At 40.1% G+C, this 15,973-nt stretch overlaps 1 protein-coding gene across 4 annotated transcripts in view; it reads right to left on the minus strand.

Moving 5' to 3' along the window:
• The window catches only part of MARCHF6 (membrane associated ring-CH-type finger 6), a 118,308-nt gene that overhangs the window by 75,160 nt on the left and 27,175 nt on the right, over positions 1-15,973 (minus strand). For all 4 annotated transcript variants that reach the window (XM_073332351.2, XM_073332352.2, XM_073332354.2 and 1 more), the window contains exons 4-5: positions 10,078-10,221; positions 6,111-6,183 (exon numbers count right to left, since the gene is read on the minus strand). In XM_073332351.2, the coding sequence (XP_073188452.1) occupies positions 6,111-6,183; positions 10,078-10,221 (217 nt within the window). The remainder of the gene's footprint in view (positions 1-6,110; positions 6,184-10,077; positions 10,222-15,973) is intronic.

Genomic DNA, 15,973 nt, shown 5'->3' on the forward strand with positions numbered 1-15,973 from the left:
AAAATTTACAAGGAAGACTTGCAGATCAAGATGGATGAAAAACAAGAAGAATGCTATAAGCTGAGGATTTATAAGTTGGAAGTGACAGAGGAGGAGAAAGACCAGGGTGTCTTGGTTGATCACAGGATAATTGTAAGCTGCCAAAGAGATGCAGCTGTGAAAAAAGACTAATGCCGTCCTAAGACACATCAGGCGAGGTATTTCCAATAGAAGTAGGGAAGTAATAGTACCGTTATACAAGGCACTGGCGAAACCTCATCTGGAATACTGCGTGCAATTCTGGTCTCCCATGTTTACACCTGGGGGAATTTTGCATTTCTGTGCAATGCAGAATTTGCTCAGAATTAATGTTCTGGACAGAATTTCATTTTTCCTTGCAGAACTGGTACTGCAGAGCTGCTACTGTCACTAGGGACTGCAGGACCCAGCAGAGCCCTGGTCTCCAGTTCGCAAATACAGGACACTCCCAGGGGAAGGGGAGCTGGAAGGTTTCAGGCAACTGCGGCTCCTAGCACATCCTGAAGGAGGGAGGCAGCGTGCAGGAAACTCCATAAAAGCCCAGGACCCAGCATCAGGCTGTTTATCTCTATGGATACCTGGGCTCTGCGGGGGGTAGGGGGAATAGAGGGTGCAGGTGTCTGAGCTGGGGGGCATCCCGTGGGTGGACTCTGGGGAGGGGAAGGGGTACAGATTTCTGGTCGGGGTGGTGGTGGTGGGGGGGGGGTTCTGGTTGCGGGTTGGTGCCTGAGACCAGAATGGCAGAGTTCCCCCCTAAGATGTGCCTAGTGGCATGTGTGACAGATCCAGACTAAGGCGCCCAACAAAAGCGTAACAGAGAAACAGGAACTAGGTTTTCATAGGGGTTTCTTTAACTCTCTACTGCTGGGGGAATCTTTTTTGTCGTCTGTACTGTTGCAGACATACTTGCTGACAGGTATTTTGAAATAAATTACCAAAATAATTGAAACTGGTGTGATTATATTGTGTTATTTTAACAAATATCCAGAATTTTAAAATACTGTGCATAACATTTTTCGGCACAGAATCCCCCTAGGAGTACGTTTAGGAAATATGAATTCGAACTAGAACGGGGCAGAGAAGGGTTACTAGGATGATCAGAGGAATGTAAAGCTATCGAGGAAACTCAAGGAACTTGGCTTGTTTAGCCTAACCAAAAGAAGGCTGAAGGGAGATAAGATTGCTCTCTATACATACATAAGAGAAATAAATGTCAAGGAGGGAAAGAGTTATTCAAGTTGAGTGCCAATATTGACATGAACAAATGGATATAAAACTAGCCATCAACAAGTTTAGGCTTGAAATTAGACAAAGGTTTCTAACCAACAGAAGAGTGAAGTTCTGGAACAGCCTTCCAAGTTAGGGGGCAAAAAACCCCAAAAAATCTGGCTTCAAGATGCAGCTTGATAAATTTATGGAGTGGACAGTATGATGAGACTGCGTACAAAAGCATGTAGCCAATCTGCAACTGCTGGTAGTAAATATCCCTAACAGTCAGTGATGGGACACTAAATGGGAAGGGCTCTGAGTTACTACAAAGAATTCTTTCCCGGGTGTCTGGCTGCTGGGTCTTGCTGAAATGCTCAGAGTCCAACTGACCACCACATTTGAGGTCGGAAAGGAATTTTCTCCTAGGTCAGATTGGCAGAGACCGTGTGGGGTTTTCACCTTCCTTTGCAGCATGAGGCAGGGGTCACTTGCAGGTTTAAAGTGGACTAAATGGTGGATTCTCTGTAACTGGATGCCTTTCAATCATGATTTGAGGATGTCAATAACTCAGCCAGAGGCTAGGGGTCCATTACAGGAGCAGGTGTGTGAAGTTCTGTGGCCTGAAATGTGTAGGAAGTCAGACTAGATGATCATGATGGTCCATTCTGGCCTTCAAATCTAGGAGTCTTCTTTGAGCTGAGGTTCCTCAAAATTGCTGGAGGTACATTGCCCCTCGATCCCAATAAGGCCAATGAGGGAGACCCATAAGGCCTGAAGGGAGGAATCCAAGCTGGTGACCCCAAGAGTTGGCAGGCAGGGATCTGGTGTCCAGCTGCAACAGGGAATAATGTCTCCTGGAACAAACTGATGATCCTTTAACAGAAAGTTCAGAGACTGAATCAGAATGTTCCTCCACGTATTGTACAGGAGGTAAGAACTCCTCCTTGTAGATTGTCAAAGATGGAGAAGAGGTAGAACTCCCAGAAACATGAGCAGTCAGTGACCCAGCCAACCTCACTACCAAGAGGTGTCTCTGAGATTGCAAGGAGCAGAGATTCAGGTTCATTTGGCACCATAAAGTCTTTTGGGTACAGGAATTTCTGCAGTACTGGAAGTTCAACAGAACTTGATATCAGCACCAATGATGTTACAGAGGCTGTTGTGGTAGGCACTGACATTGGTATCGAGGGAGTCAAAGATTCCATTGAAGCCATTCTCTTCATAATAGCAGTCTTCGGTATTGAGCCCCTTACTGCAGCGGTTCGTGACTTAGTTGAAGACTTGACATGTTTCACAGTACCCAAAGTACTTTGAGCCTCACCTGCACTCCTCTTGGGGCCTGTGGTCTCCATTAACCAGATCTTCTTTAATGAGGAACTCTGTTTTGCTCCTTTTATCTCCTTCCTTATACCTGGAGTGGGAAGCTCTCAGTACGAGCAGTGAAGTTATTGGTAACTTAGTCAAAGATAGTGTTGAAAGACTAAGGTTTTGGTGCCATCTTCCCCTTGGAAGCTCTAGGTGTCCGTGATCTGGTCAGAAGCTGGTCTTAAGGCTTGCTCCCTCATTAATAGTTTATATTTAATTTCCTTGTTTCTACAGGATCTACCCTTAAAAGGAGAGCAGATTTTACACTTGCTTGGAACGTGAGAGTATTGTAGTCGTTGCAAGTGACCACCACTCATATGGACTGCTTCTCAACAAAAGAGGCACCTTTTAAATCTTCAGGGAGCCCGGTATCCTCAACAGAAGAAAAAGTTGTTCAAGTCACTCAACAGGGGAAAAGGAAAAAACAAAAATGTGCTGGTTTTTTTTAAAGAAAAAAGGAAAGAGGAAAAGGAGAACAAACATTCCAACTATAAAGTACTAAACCTACTACTATTGCTAGTATGAAGAGCCATCTATAAAGCAAAAATACTAATAAAAGGGGGAAACAGGTACACTACAAACAGGAATATTGTAGACAGCATGGCTGAGAAGGAACTGTGGGCAGTTCACCCACACAGCCCAAAATAGCCTTGGTACAGAGCATGAGTATGTGTAGGGTGCATGTACCAGGAGAAGAAACACTGCTACCAAAAATCTCCAATCAAAAGTGAAGAGGTGCCCCATAAAGTGGGGCATCCACAGGGACACCACTTGAACTACTTATTCTATGGAGACACTTCCGTAAGAGGATTTGACTCACTACAGGATAAAGCAGGAGGAGAAACTCAAGGAAAATAGTCCTTAAGAATAACAAGAGAAACACAGAAGATACTCGCAAATTAAATTTCTAGAAGAAACAATTTAGTTTAGTTTAGCAATGTTCATCTCAGATTTGATTCAGTACAAGTTCTGCTTGACAGCTTCAATTTTCCTTTCAATCTCCATGAACCCCCAAGGAGTTAGAATCAGCTATTGCACAAACAAATGTTAATTAGAATGATTACAGAATGAAGTCAATAATGTTAAATTATTAGATGGTGGCACAAAAGGTAATTTTCCAAGTATTTAATGAAGAGGGGTGTCAGGGAAGGAATCAGTAGGGCAAGTTGCAAAGATCAACCAAATGAAAAGAAAAAACGCAAGTTAGAAAATAAAAGGTAGGTGACCTTCTGGAAGACTAGACTCCTGCTAGCAGGTTTTCATTCTACATTATATAGTATGTGAAGTGTTTAAGTGCTAAGGACTAAACATACAATATTTTGCCATTTTCTGAGAAGCTTTATCCTCTGAACTAACCTAACCAAAATGTAAAATGGCAGAACCTGTCTGAACTGCTGCTTTTTTCCCTTTCCATAACTTAGATCTGCTTCAGAAGCTGCTCCCCACTCTCTCCCCCATCTCGGCACTGTCTTCTATTATGCTTGTTCAACCACTCACAACACTTTCTGGCTCCAAGTGCACAAGGTATTTAAGCACAAGTGGTCCAAACGAAACGACTGCTTAAGTTAGACAAGGCTTGCTAAAAATCAGAGAGGAGATGGAGAGGAAATGGTTGGATATCAAAAACCAAGAGCATATGAGAAAAAGTAGTCTGGCTTCAGTTTCCTGCCCACCCCACAAAAGATGAGTTCAAATCTGGATTTATTAGTGGGTCACAGGGGAAAACTGTACTGTGTTCTCATCCTAGTGAGTTTCTGTCCCCATAAAAAAAAAAAAAAAAAAAGGATGTTGTCATAAATATAAAGGGAAGGGTAAACACCTTTAAAAGCCCCTCTGGCCAGAGGAAAAACCCTTTCACCTGTGAAGGGTTAAGAAGCTAGGATTACCTCGCTGGCACCTGACCAAAATGACCAATGAGGGGACAAGATACTTTCAAAAGTTGGGGGGGGGAAACAAAGGCTCTCTGTGTGATGCTTCTGCCAGGAACAGAACAGGAATTGAGTCTTAGACCTTAGTAAGTAATCTAGCTAGATATGTTAGATTCCGTTTGTTTAAATGGCTGAGAAAATAAGCTGTGCTGAATGGAATGGATATTCCTGTTTTGTGTCTTTTTGTAACTTAAGGTTTTGCCTAGAGGGATTCTCTAGGTTTTGAATCTAATTACCCTGTAAGGTATTTACCATCCTGATTTTACAGAGGTGATTCTTTTACTTTTTCTTCTATTAAAATTCTTCTTTTAAGAACCTGATTGCTTTTTCACTGTTCTTAAGATTCAAGGGTTTGGGTCTGTGTTCACCTATGCAAATTGGTGAGGATTATTATCAAACCTTCCCCAGAAAAGCGGGCATAGGTTTGGCAGGATTTTGGGGGGGAAAGACGTTTCCAAGCAGGCTCTTTCCTGGTTATATATCTGATAGACGTTTGGTGGTGGCAGCAATAAAGTCCAAGGGAAAAAGGAAAATAGTTTGTACCTTGGGGAAGTTTTAACCTAAGCTGGTAAAAATAAGCTTAGGAGGTTTTCATGCAGGTCCCCACATCTGTACCCTAGAGTTCAGAGTGGGGAAGGAACCTTGACAGATGTCAACAGAGCCTGACTTGAAATGTAACTCAAAACTCCAAGACTGGGTGCTTTAAGGCAGAATTGAACACATTGGCCAAAATGTAAGGGGAGCTAGCAGAACTTTGTTCAATGTCTGCTTGGCTTACAACTGGCTCTGTCAAGTGCCTGGCATCCATCTGCATTAACCTCATAAACAATTCAGTTAAAATATAAAAGCAATCTGAGACTGAATTGGTGACTAGTATGGACCAGTATGGATCTAATTATTTTAATAATGATCTGGAAGGAAAACAAAAACAAAAACAAAAAAACCACAAGGGTGATAATATTATATAGAGTTCGATGTGTGGAACACTGAAATGACCAGTTAAAAGAGAGGCCAATCAATTCAAATCTTTATGGAATCCCTATGGGTAGATTAAATTCAGTACATAGAAATATAAAATGTAATTAAGCAATAGGGAAATCGTGAAGGATCCCATATTTTAGAAGATCATATGATATAAAATAATGAATAGGAAAATTACATAAAAGATGGCTATAATTCTAAAACCTTTAGAATAGGCTCCGCTGCAGTTTAATTAAAGAAAATTAAGTTTTTAAAAAATTAAAGTGCAACTTTACACCATAGCAAGTATTCCTAAGGCTGAATAAACCACATAAGTCTATAATATGAAACAGCACTACCCAGGCCCAGTTCTATAAGTCTGATTTGTTCATCCTTCAAATAATCCTGCACATCAGCACTTCAAAAACAGGAGAGTTGTAGCACAGCCGTGAAAACAGCTGGCTAGTTCTCCTTGCTACGGCAAAGATGATGATAGTAGTAGCAGCCAGTGTAAGAAGGTGTAAAGTAAAAGGATAATGAAAAAGAACTGGGAATTGAAAGTACCAAAAGCAACAACTTTAACAGGCATCTAGTTAAAAAGTCACGTATATCAGGCTGGTTAGTACTTACGTTGACAGCATATCTAACGGCAGTGTCAATAGTGAGCTCACGGAGCCAGTAAACAAGCACTTGTAGATACGGCCTGTATAAAAGAAACAAAGTGCTGTAAATACCCTCAGTTATGAGGGAAGAACACTCTTGAAAGCGGCCATTACTAGTTTATTCCAGATTGTTTCTTAGCCCAAGTAACCATTTACCTCTGGGACAGAAGCTAAAACCAATTGGTGAGAACCAATACAGATGTGCAAAAAGATTTCATTCAGACATAAGTCACAAAAGGTATCACGATATAGTTGTTATTCACATAAGTCCCAACACTGGCGTGGATGGCTGTCCTTGCAAGATACAAGCTTGAGTTGACTGTAAATCTCTAACTTGCACAAGGATCAAGTCCTCTCCTGATGCACACACAGTACATGGAACACCAGCCTTTTTAAGTTAGTTGACTATACTGAACATACTCTAGGAATCTTAACATTTTATGGTGTGATATTTAAAGCCTATAGCCAGCACTTCTGCCATTCTTCAGAAAGAGAACCCCAAAAATGAAACATTAACACATTCATAAAGCCTATCTTATAAAATGAATCACTTCAAAGATGTGCTTATTTCTACAAAAATACTTATTTCTTTGAACAGGTGACCAAGCGTTGCTCCACTTTGCTTTATTTACCACTCTACTCTGATACCCCAACTTGTACTGATGCTACCACAGGTCCCCTGGGATTAGCTTCGGGAGTCGGCATATGGAGAAAAGTTCCACTTTTATTCAATAATTTAAGGGGGAGAGGAGCAGAGTTCTGTAGGCAGGGGGCAGGCTAGGAGTCTCTGATAAGAGTGAGCATCTGAGCCACTAGACTTTATGTAGAAAGCTACTATTTACAATAAAATAAAGGATTCTCTTCACACTCAGAATAATTTAGTTTCATTATAGTAAGTTTCAGGCTATTCGTATGCTTGTACATATATACATTTTTAAAATAAAACTGTTCAATTAAAAAAAAAAAAGGTGAGATCTCTCACTGTGTCCCTCGTTTCAAGGTGTGTTGTCCCTTACTGTTGTTCATTTTGATGGTCACTGTCCCTCATTTCAGAGTCTGGGGATTGAGAGGTATGATACTTGAGGTGACCAGCCCCTCCATCTGCCACAGTTACACTCTTTTTAGCATGCTAGCTCAATTAGATCTAGCGCAGGTATGTCTCTTTGAACTGGGAGTCATACCCCCAGCTCAAAGTATAGACATACTTGAAGTGAGAGAGGAAGAGTAGGAGAGAGGGGTAGGACGAGTGAAAGGACAAAGGAGAGAGACAGAACTGTGATTGGAGAAGAGGAGATGATGAATGGAGATATGGGGAAATGAGGAGGGAGGACAAGTCAGTGGAAACAGGTGAATTAAGGGATAAAAGGATTAGGAAGGGAAAGATAAGGAGAGAGAAGGAATGGGAGAGATTACACAATAGTTATGCAAAGTTCAGCTTTGGCAGTCACTCATTCTACACACACAAACTAATTTAAAGGGAAACATTTTCATCTTGGTTCTTATATCTAAGGCCCTACCAAATTCATGGTCTATTTTCATCAATTTCACGGTCATAGGATTTTAAAAATCATAAATTTCATTATTTCAGCTATTTAAATCTGAAATTTCACTGTGTTGTAAGTGTAGGGGTGTATCAAGGTTATTGTAGAGAGTGTTGTGGTACTGCTTCCCTTACTTCTGCGCTGCTAGTGGCGACGGTGCTGCCTTCAGAGCTGGGCAGTTGGAGAGCAGCGGCTGCTGGCCAGGATCCCAGCTCTGAAGGATCCCAGCGCAGAAGTAAAGATGGCGTGGTATAGTATTGCCACCTTACTTCAGTGCTGCTGCCTGCAGAGCTGGGCCCTCAGTCAGCAGCTTTCTCTCTCTGGCTGCCTAGCTCTGAAGGCAGCAGCGCCGATGTAAGGGGTGGCATGGTATGGTATTGTTACTCTTACTTCTGCACTGCTGCTGGCAGGTTGCTGCCTTCAGAGCTAGGCGCCCCGCCGACAGCTGCCGCTCTCCAGCCGCCCAGCTCTGAAAGCAGCGCAGAAGTAAGGATGGCAATACCACGATGCCCCTAAAATAACCTTGTGACCCCCCTGAAACTCCCTTTTGGGTCAGGACCCCCAATTTGAGAAACACTGGTCTGGCTCCGTGAAATCTGTATAGTATAGGGTAAAAGCAAACAAAAGACCAGATTTCATGGTCCATGACTTATTTTTCATGGCCACGAACGTGGTAGGGCCCTAATAACTTCTGTACATTGTAGTAACAAGTAGAATGGTAGGCACTTCCAAATATAGAGGAAAACAAGGTCCTGGCATCAAAGAGGAGACAATCTAGAAGGGTAGGAGAAAGGGATAGAATATACTATCAGGGTGACAGCTAGCATGCACCTATCTTAATTCCAGGGGTGTTTTGTTAAACATTACAAAAAATATAGTTTCATGTTTGTTTTGGGATGGCCCTTTGGATTGAGACTAGGGCTGTTGATTAATCGCAGTTAACTCACTCAATTAACTCAAAAAACTAATTGTGATTAATCGCACTGTTCAACAATAGAATACCAATTGAAATTTATTACATATTTTTGGATGTTTTCTGCATTTTCAAGTATATTGATTTCTATTACAACACAGAATACAAAGTGTACAGTGCTCACTTTATATTATAATTTTTGATTACAAATATTTGTACTGTAAAAATGATAAACAAAAGAAATAGTATTTTTCAATTCACTTCATACAAGTACGGTAGTGCAATCTCTTTATCCTGTAAGTGTAACTTACAAATGTAGATTTAACTATTTTTTGGTACTTAACTGCACTCAAAAACAAAACAATGTAAAACTTTAGAGCCTACAAGTCCACTCAGTCCTACTTCTTTTTCAGACAATCGCTAAGAGAAACATGTTTGTTTGCATTTATGGGAGATACTGCTGCCTGCTTCTTATTTACAATGTTACCTGCTTTATTATTGACATCTCTTTGCTAATTTTTTAAGAGCAGTTTTATTGCCATATTTTACCAAAGACATAGTCAAGGATTTTTGCTCTCAAATTTTACTCATCAGAAGTTTCTCCTTTCTAATGAATTTGGTATTAACTTCACATTCTTATGAAATAGTTTTTAAAAACACTACCTACTTTTTGAATTGGCAAAAAATTAAAACCCAAGACAGACAACTAACTTGAAACTTATTTTGGGTTTTAACAGCCAGTCAGATGACAGAACAAGGAGTAATGGTCTCAAGTTGCAGTGGGGGAGATTTAGGTTGGATAGTAGGAAAAACTTTTTCACTAGGAGGGTGGTGAAGCACTGGAATGCGTTACCTAAGGAGGTGGTGGAACCTCCTTCCTTAGAAGTTTTTAAGGTCAGGCTTGACAAAGCCCTGGCTGGGATGATTTAATTGGGGATTGGTCCTGCTTTGAGCAGGGGGTTGGACTAGATGACCTCCTGAGGTCCCTTCCAACCCTGATATTCTATGATTCATATAATTGCACACACTATAAAAGTGGAAAGCATATGTGCACAACTTTGTTTAGACTGAAAACTACATCAAGTTGTACCTATGTGCATCTTTTATATGGGCAGGTAAGGAGAACTAAAAAAAGGGTAAGGATTAATTTTAAATTTAAGTTTCATTTTATTTTAAAATTTTAAATAAAAACTTACTCTGAAAAATTCAGTAAGTAAAAGAGCCACTTCATTAATATTCCCTTAACATGGGTTCTGTTTTCCTATCTATTAGCTATTGTCTGCACTGTGCTATTGGTTTATGAATTGAATAGTTTCTTAGATAAAGTAATTAAAATACAGCAAAATATAAACATCTAAAATAAAATGAGTGGTCAAGTCACAAAGTTGATAACACATGAGAAGTATTAAAGCTGATGGCTATTCGCAAGCTTGTTATAAGATCATTATGAAAGTATTTCAATGCAAAAACTTAACACTTACATGCTGTAAGAGGTACAACTCCCAACCATGCAAAGGCCACAAGTGTATAGTGAAACCAGTATCGTATTGCTGTGCCAATACTTGTAACCAGTCCAGCAAAAATGTCTTGGATTGGAAGCCGTGAAGGCATATCTGGGGAATAAACTGAGAGGAAAAGAAAATCACTTTTATAAAACAGTTTTCATATCTGCTTGCAATAAAAGCACAATATAGTACTGCAGTCAATAGTGTAACTTTTAAATTATATTTAAGAAAAATGTATGGCAACAAACAGTCACAAAGCTAAAAATAAATGAACACACTCACTCTCTCTTCACACTTTATACATCCATTACAGGCAAGTGCCAATGAAACTCTTAAACCACAAGTTCTCCTTAACTCATGTATTTAATTTTATAGAACTATTTTACAGACACTTCAGAGTTTGAGAAGTTTTTGTTTTGGGGCATTAATACCATCATCCCTACCAGTAAAGCCAGATTACCTCAGAACAAACCCAACACCATAGGCCTAAACTAAATTTTAACTAAAAGTTTAAAATTCTATAACAAAGTATCACCCGAATACATAGAACTCCCCTCCCTTATCACAAGAGACTTCCCTTTTCAACCTAACCCCCTGAGAGAAAAGCTAATTAAGCAACAGACCAGCAGAAAAGTCAACAAACTCAGGCCCTGCCAAGAAAGGGAGAAGAAAATTCCAAATTCAAGGGCCCTCCAGAGAGAATACCCAACACCTAAAATGTACACATCTGGAATCTGTTTCCAGATTATATCAGCTGTTGGAATAAAAGCACAAGGAGAAAAAACAGTCACTAAAAAATATTGATCTAAAATAGGGGTGGGCAAACTTTTTGGCCCGAGGGCCGTATCAGGGTTGCGCAACTTTATGGAGGGCTGGGTAGGGAAGGCTATGCCTCCCCAAACAGCCTGGACCCTGCCCCCTATCTGCCCCTTCCCACTTCCTATCCCCAGACTGCCCCCCTCAGAACCCCTGACCCATCCAACCCCCCCGCTCCTTGTCCCCTGACCGCCCCCTCCCGGGACCCCCGCCCCTAACCGCCCCCCCCCCGGAAACCCCACCCCTATGCTCCCTGTCCCCGGACTGCCCCGCCCCTGCCCCGACAGGCCCCCCGGGACTCCCACGCCTATCCAACCGCCCCCTGCTCCCTGACTACCCCCTGGGACCTCCTGCTCCTTATCCAATGCCCCCACCCCCTTACCATGCCGCTCAGAGCGGCAGGAGTAGCCGCCGCACAGCGGCATGGCTGCGTGGGAGGGGGGACAGCAGGGAAGAGGCCGGGTGCTAGCCTCCCCCAGACGGGAGCTCAAGGGCCGGGAAGGACGGTCCCGTGGGCCGGATGTGGCCCGCGGGCCATAGTTTCCCCACCTGTGATCTAAAACCATAAGAGACTAACTCAAAACAGTTCCTACAACAAAACTATTCCAATCCAATATTTTTTCCTTCTTTTAAAATGAATTAACTGGTTATGCCATTCAGCTGTCTGGGAAGTTGCACAAACTTTCATCTAACTTTTCAGTAACTTTTCCATACTACATAATTTTTAAGTTCTAATCACTTCATCTGGCTCCTGCATCTCTCACAGCTAGCCAAAAGTCAGGCTCTGACTTACTGATATGATTTTTTTGTATGTTCTTACAGGCAACTGCTCAATAGTTTATTAGACAGAGGAAGAGTCCAACTAAACGTTTTAATATATGTGAACATTTATTAAAGTGAACACATTAAAGTCCAGGTTTCATTATACAGTGCAATCACATACTCCCTATATTAAACTTCTTAGACACTCAGGGCCACAAAACACAACCTATCAACAGCAATAAGGAAATAAAACTTTCACTTTATTAATAAGAAATGTATTTCAAAAATTAAGCAAGACACTGAATATGCCATCTGCTGTGTAAGATGAGCATCTACAAGACTTAACTCTAGAAAGTACAGATGCCCTGGCATGCAAATATTTTGGTCAAAATTCTGAGCCCTACCTTTTGCGGGCTTCCCTTTTGCTCCCACAATAATTTTCAGACCCAAGAAAGATTATTTGAATGTCTACGTACCTGATCACATCCACAAAATCAGGTATTTGGACACACAAGGCACATTAATTTTGAGTGCAGAGGCTGGCTTCCACAAGTCTCAAGTGTACACAGGGTGGATACAAATCAGTTATTTTAAATTTAAATCAGAATTTTTTTTAATTTGAGATACACAAGTTGGGAGATTTTGTTGTTGTAATATAAATAACAATACATTTATTTTTAAAAATAAGCCGGTTTAAAATGAAAACTGAATTTAATACAAAAATGTTAAGGCCTACACTTACTATAATCTCTTAAAACATTTAAATAAAAATAAACTTACTGAATCCATACACCTCGATCAAAAACTTTAAATTAAAGGCTGTTTTTCTATATAAAGAAAAATCAGGGGAAAAAATATCTAACTTTTGAGGTCAACCTTCATAAATATGGCATATATCAAATAAGGAATATATCATTCACCCTTTTCTAACATACTAAAACATACAATTAATAAGAATCTGAAAATAATGAGCTATATAACTTCTTAAATAAATGTATATATATAGTTACATCATCTTTTTGCTGTACACTATATCAAATCTACTGTAAAGGCTCTGTTTAGTTGTAAATCAGCATTTTAATGGTTGTTTCAACCAATGAGAGTGCACCTTTCTTCAGAAAATTATCAGAAGTACCAGTGGAGAAGTTGATTAAAATCATTTAAATCAAGGCTTTCCACTCGACTTAAATTACTTTTATTTAAATCAATCCATTCTGCTCACACAACCTACAGCTGTTTTACCTTCTCATTACCTGAATCCACTAAAATCCACCATTTACAACACATATCACCGCCTCCTCTTCTGACCTTCACATAAAATATGCAGCCTTTAATTCTGATCATATGGATTGGTTAAAAATGATGTCCTGATGCAATTAGTCACTGAAGTTCTATTTTCCTGCATTATCTGGATGGTTTGCACAGTAAATTAGTTATCACTTCTGAGGTGAGGAGTGGTTTGCAGTCAAGCGTAAAAATAGTCTAGCAGCTTTCACATTCAGAGTTAGGCTCAAAGGATGTAAGGATTTTGTATCAATCATCCAGTATTCACTCGTTTTTCATTGTTGCTAAAACGTCTCCACCAAACGATTAAAAATGCAAGAAATTGATATGAATTCAACAAAGCTACAACCTCTTGACAACATGGACACAGCATGTCAATGACAACCAAATCTAAATCAGAAGTTATCAACTGGACCACACCAGGTTAAGCCCAGTTTTAACATTTCCTCTTTCCTCTAAAAAGCTCACTTCATTACACCATTGCCCTGCAAGTCAGGTCTACAGTTAAAACTTTAAAAAAGGACATGCAAAGTGACTTGGCAAACCACTGAAAGACAGTGGCGGAGTACCGCGCACTAGTTTGGAATCAATCGTCACACACCAAACTGGTGGATATGCAGTTACATGCCGCCATGAGCATCATCTCTGACACCCTGCGTCCGACTCCACTCCCATGGCTTCCAGTTCTGAGCAATATTGCTCCTCTTCATATCAGATGAGAGGTTGCCACTGGGAAAGTTACTGGAAAAAGTACGCGCCAACCCAAGTCTGCCGCTGCACAATGACCTTTTAAAACACCAGCTGCATGTTTGCCATCACGTTGCCCATTATGGTCTCATCCGCCATGCCAGGATGTTAGGGCAGAAACACTCTGGCGAGAGGAATGGATATCTGTTATAATCCCCAACCAGTTCCTTGCCGCCGACCCCACAATTTGCCTGCCTGGTTTTGACCTGCCCCATCGCTAGTGGTCCCTGTTGAACAGGTTCTGGACCGGGCAAGGTCTCTGTGCAGCCAACCAGTATCGCTGGAGCCTTTGTGACAGCCCTTTGTGCAGCTGTGGCGCAACACAGATGATGATGCACATGGTCAATGAATGCCTGCTGACGAGGTTCAGCGGTGGCCTTGTAGAACAGCATCACGCCACCGAAGAGGCCATCGCTTGGCCAGACGACTACGCACACGCAAAATAAATAAAGATACTGAAAGACAGCACTGAAACCATCTTTATCTGAGATGTCACTACATCCAGAATTTACAGCTATTAGCCAAATCAATCACTGGATAAGAAAACTCTAGACGTTAAGCAGGATGTTGTGACGTGAGTTACATTTCAGCTCACCATAATGATTTCAAGTCAGATTATCACGAATTTATATATTGAAGTTAACTATTTTAGAAGATATCCTCTAATTATCCCAGTTTTCACCAAAAACATACTTAATGCAACTTACATTGTTACAAAGCAACACAACAAAGGATAACAATATGGACAATATCCTGGGTACTTGGCTAAATTACAAGATAAATTTGAAAGCCACAACTCATACCAAATTTATCAGGATATAATCCAGAGTAAACGCTTAGACTTTGCCTCATCCCCCTCTCTACTTAAGTAGTGAAACAATTATGATCCAATGCAAATTATGCACTGAGCACACAATTTTCCCCTTGGGAGAAGGTGAGACAAAGAATAAACCATATATGACAGCATTAATCATGCCACTTAACTGGAAAGTTCCCAGATACTATGGTCAGTACAAGACCATATACAGAGTACATGATCACCTGCTGTTCTGATACACCTCAATAAAAATTTAGGCACACTACTACCAAAATTGAATAGTTTCAGATTTAACTTTTACAAGTTTAAAATACAGCAGACCTGACCTAACTTGCAAGTATACATGTCTGAGAAGCTTTTTTTTTTTTTAATGAGTATATACGCAATGGTAAGTGTTCCAATTTGCAAAAAGTAGTTCTGAAGAGTATGTAAGTGCCCTAAATCATGTAACTGTTTATTACTTGATTCTTAGTAAATTGCTAAAAAATGCTGTTTAGTAGCAGATCCAGGATCTTACCCCACCTTATGACAACCGCTGCAGAAACAATCAGAATCTTCTTTCGAAGCAAGTAAACAGCGCTCTCTCATCATGGCTCTTTTTGTAAAATAACATGACAATGGTGGACTAAAATAATATAGTGCAATGTTCTGTTTCAATGGTCATTGAATTTGTTCTGACTGCTTGAGAATAACTAGTTAAATGAGCCAATTCATTCACATTTTTAACTGTCACTTCAATAAACCAAGACAGTGAACATACGAATGAACGTTGACAAACAGCCGGAAGGGAATGAGTGAGAAAGAATAAGGATTACAACAATATAAACACTACTCAGGTTAAGGTACAAAGACATCTTGATTTTTTAATTCACACAAGGCAAGGGCATATTTCAGAACATGTTATTTAACTTACAAGTTAGTCTTTTGGGGATTGAAGAGGTGATACCCCGTTACTGGCTTCCTTCCATTTAATAGCCCAGTATTCATTCAGCTGGCAATGCCACACCCACCATTCATCAGCATTGCAGAATGTGTTGGACGGGAAAGTGAGCAAGTTATTTTTGCTTTATATAAAACTGTCCATCCGAAGACCAGACAAACCTATTTCTACCACCCTACACCCTTGGTATCATGCATTTTTCATACTTATGTTTTCATTAGGGCTGTCAATTAATCACAGTTAACTCACACAATTAACTAAAAAAAAATTAATCGTGATTAAAAAAATTAATCACGATTAATTGCAGTTTTAATCACACTGTCAAACAATAATAGAAATACCAATAGAAATTTATTAAATATTCTTGGATGTTTTTCTACATTTTCTAATATATTGATTTCAATTACAACACAGAATATGAAGTATACATTGCTAACTTTATATTATTTTTATTACAAATATTTGCACTGTAAAAATTATAAACAAAATAAGTAGTATTTTTCAAT

The sequence above is a fragment of the Lepidochelys kempii genome, chromosome 2, assembly GCF_965140285.1.
Source record: "Lepidochelys kempii isolate rLepKem1 chromosome 2, rLepKem1.hap1, whole genome shotgun sequence".
Classification (NCBI taxonomy): Eukaryota; Metazoa; Chordata; order Testudines; family Cheloniidae; genus Lepidochelys; species Lepidochelys kempii.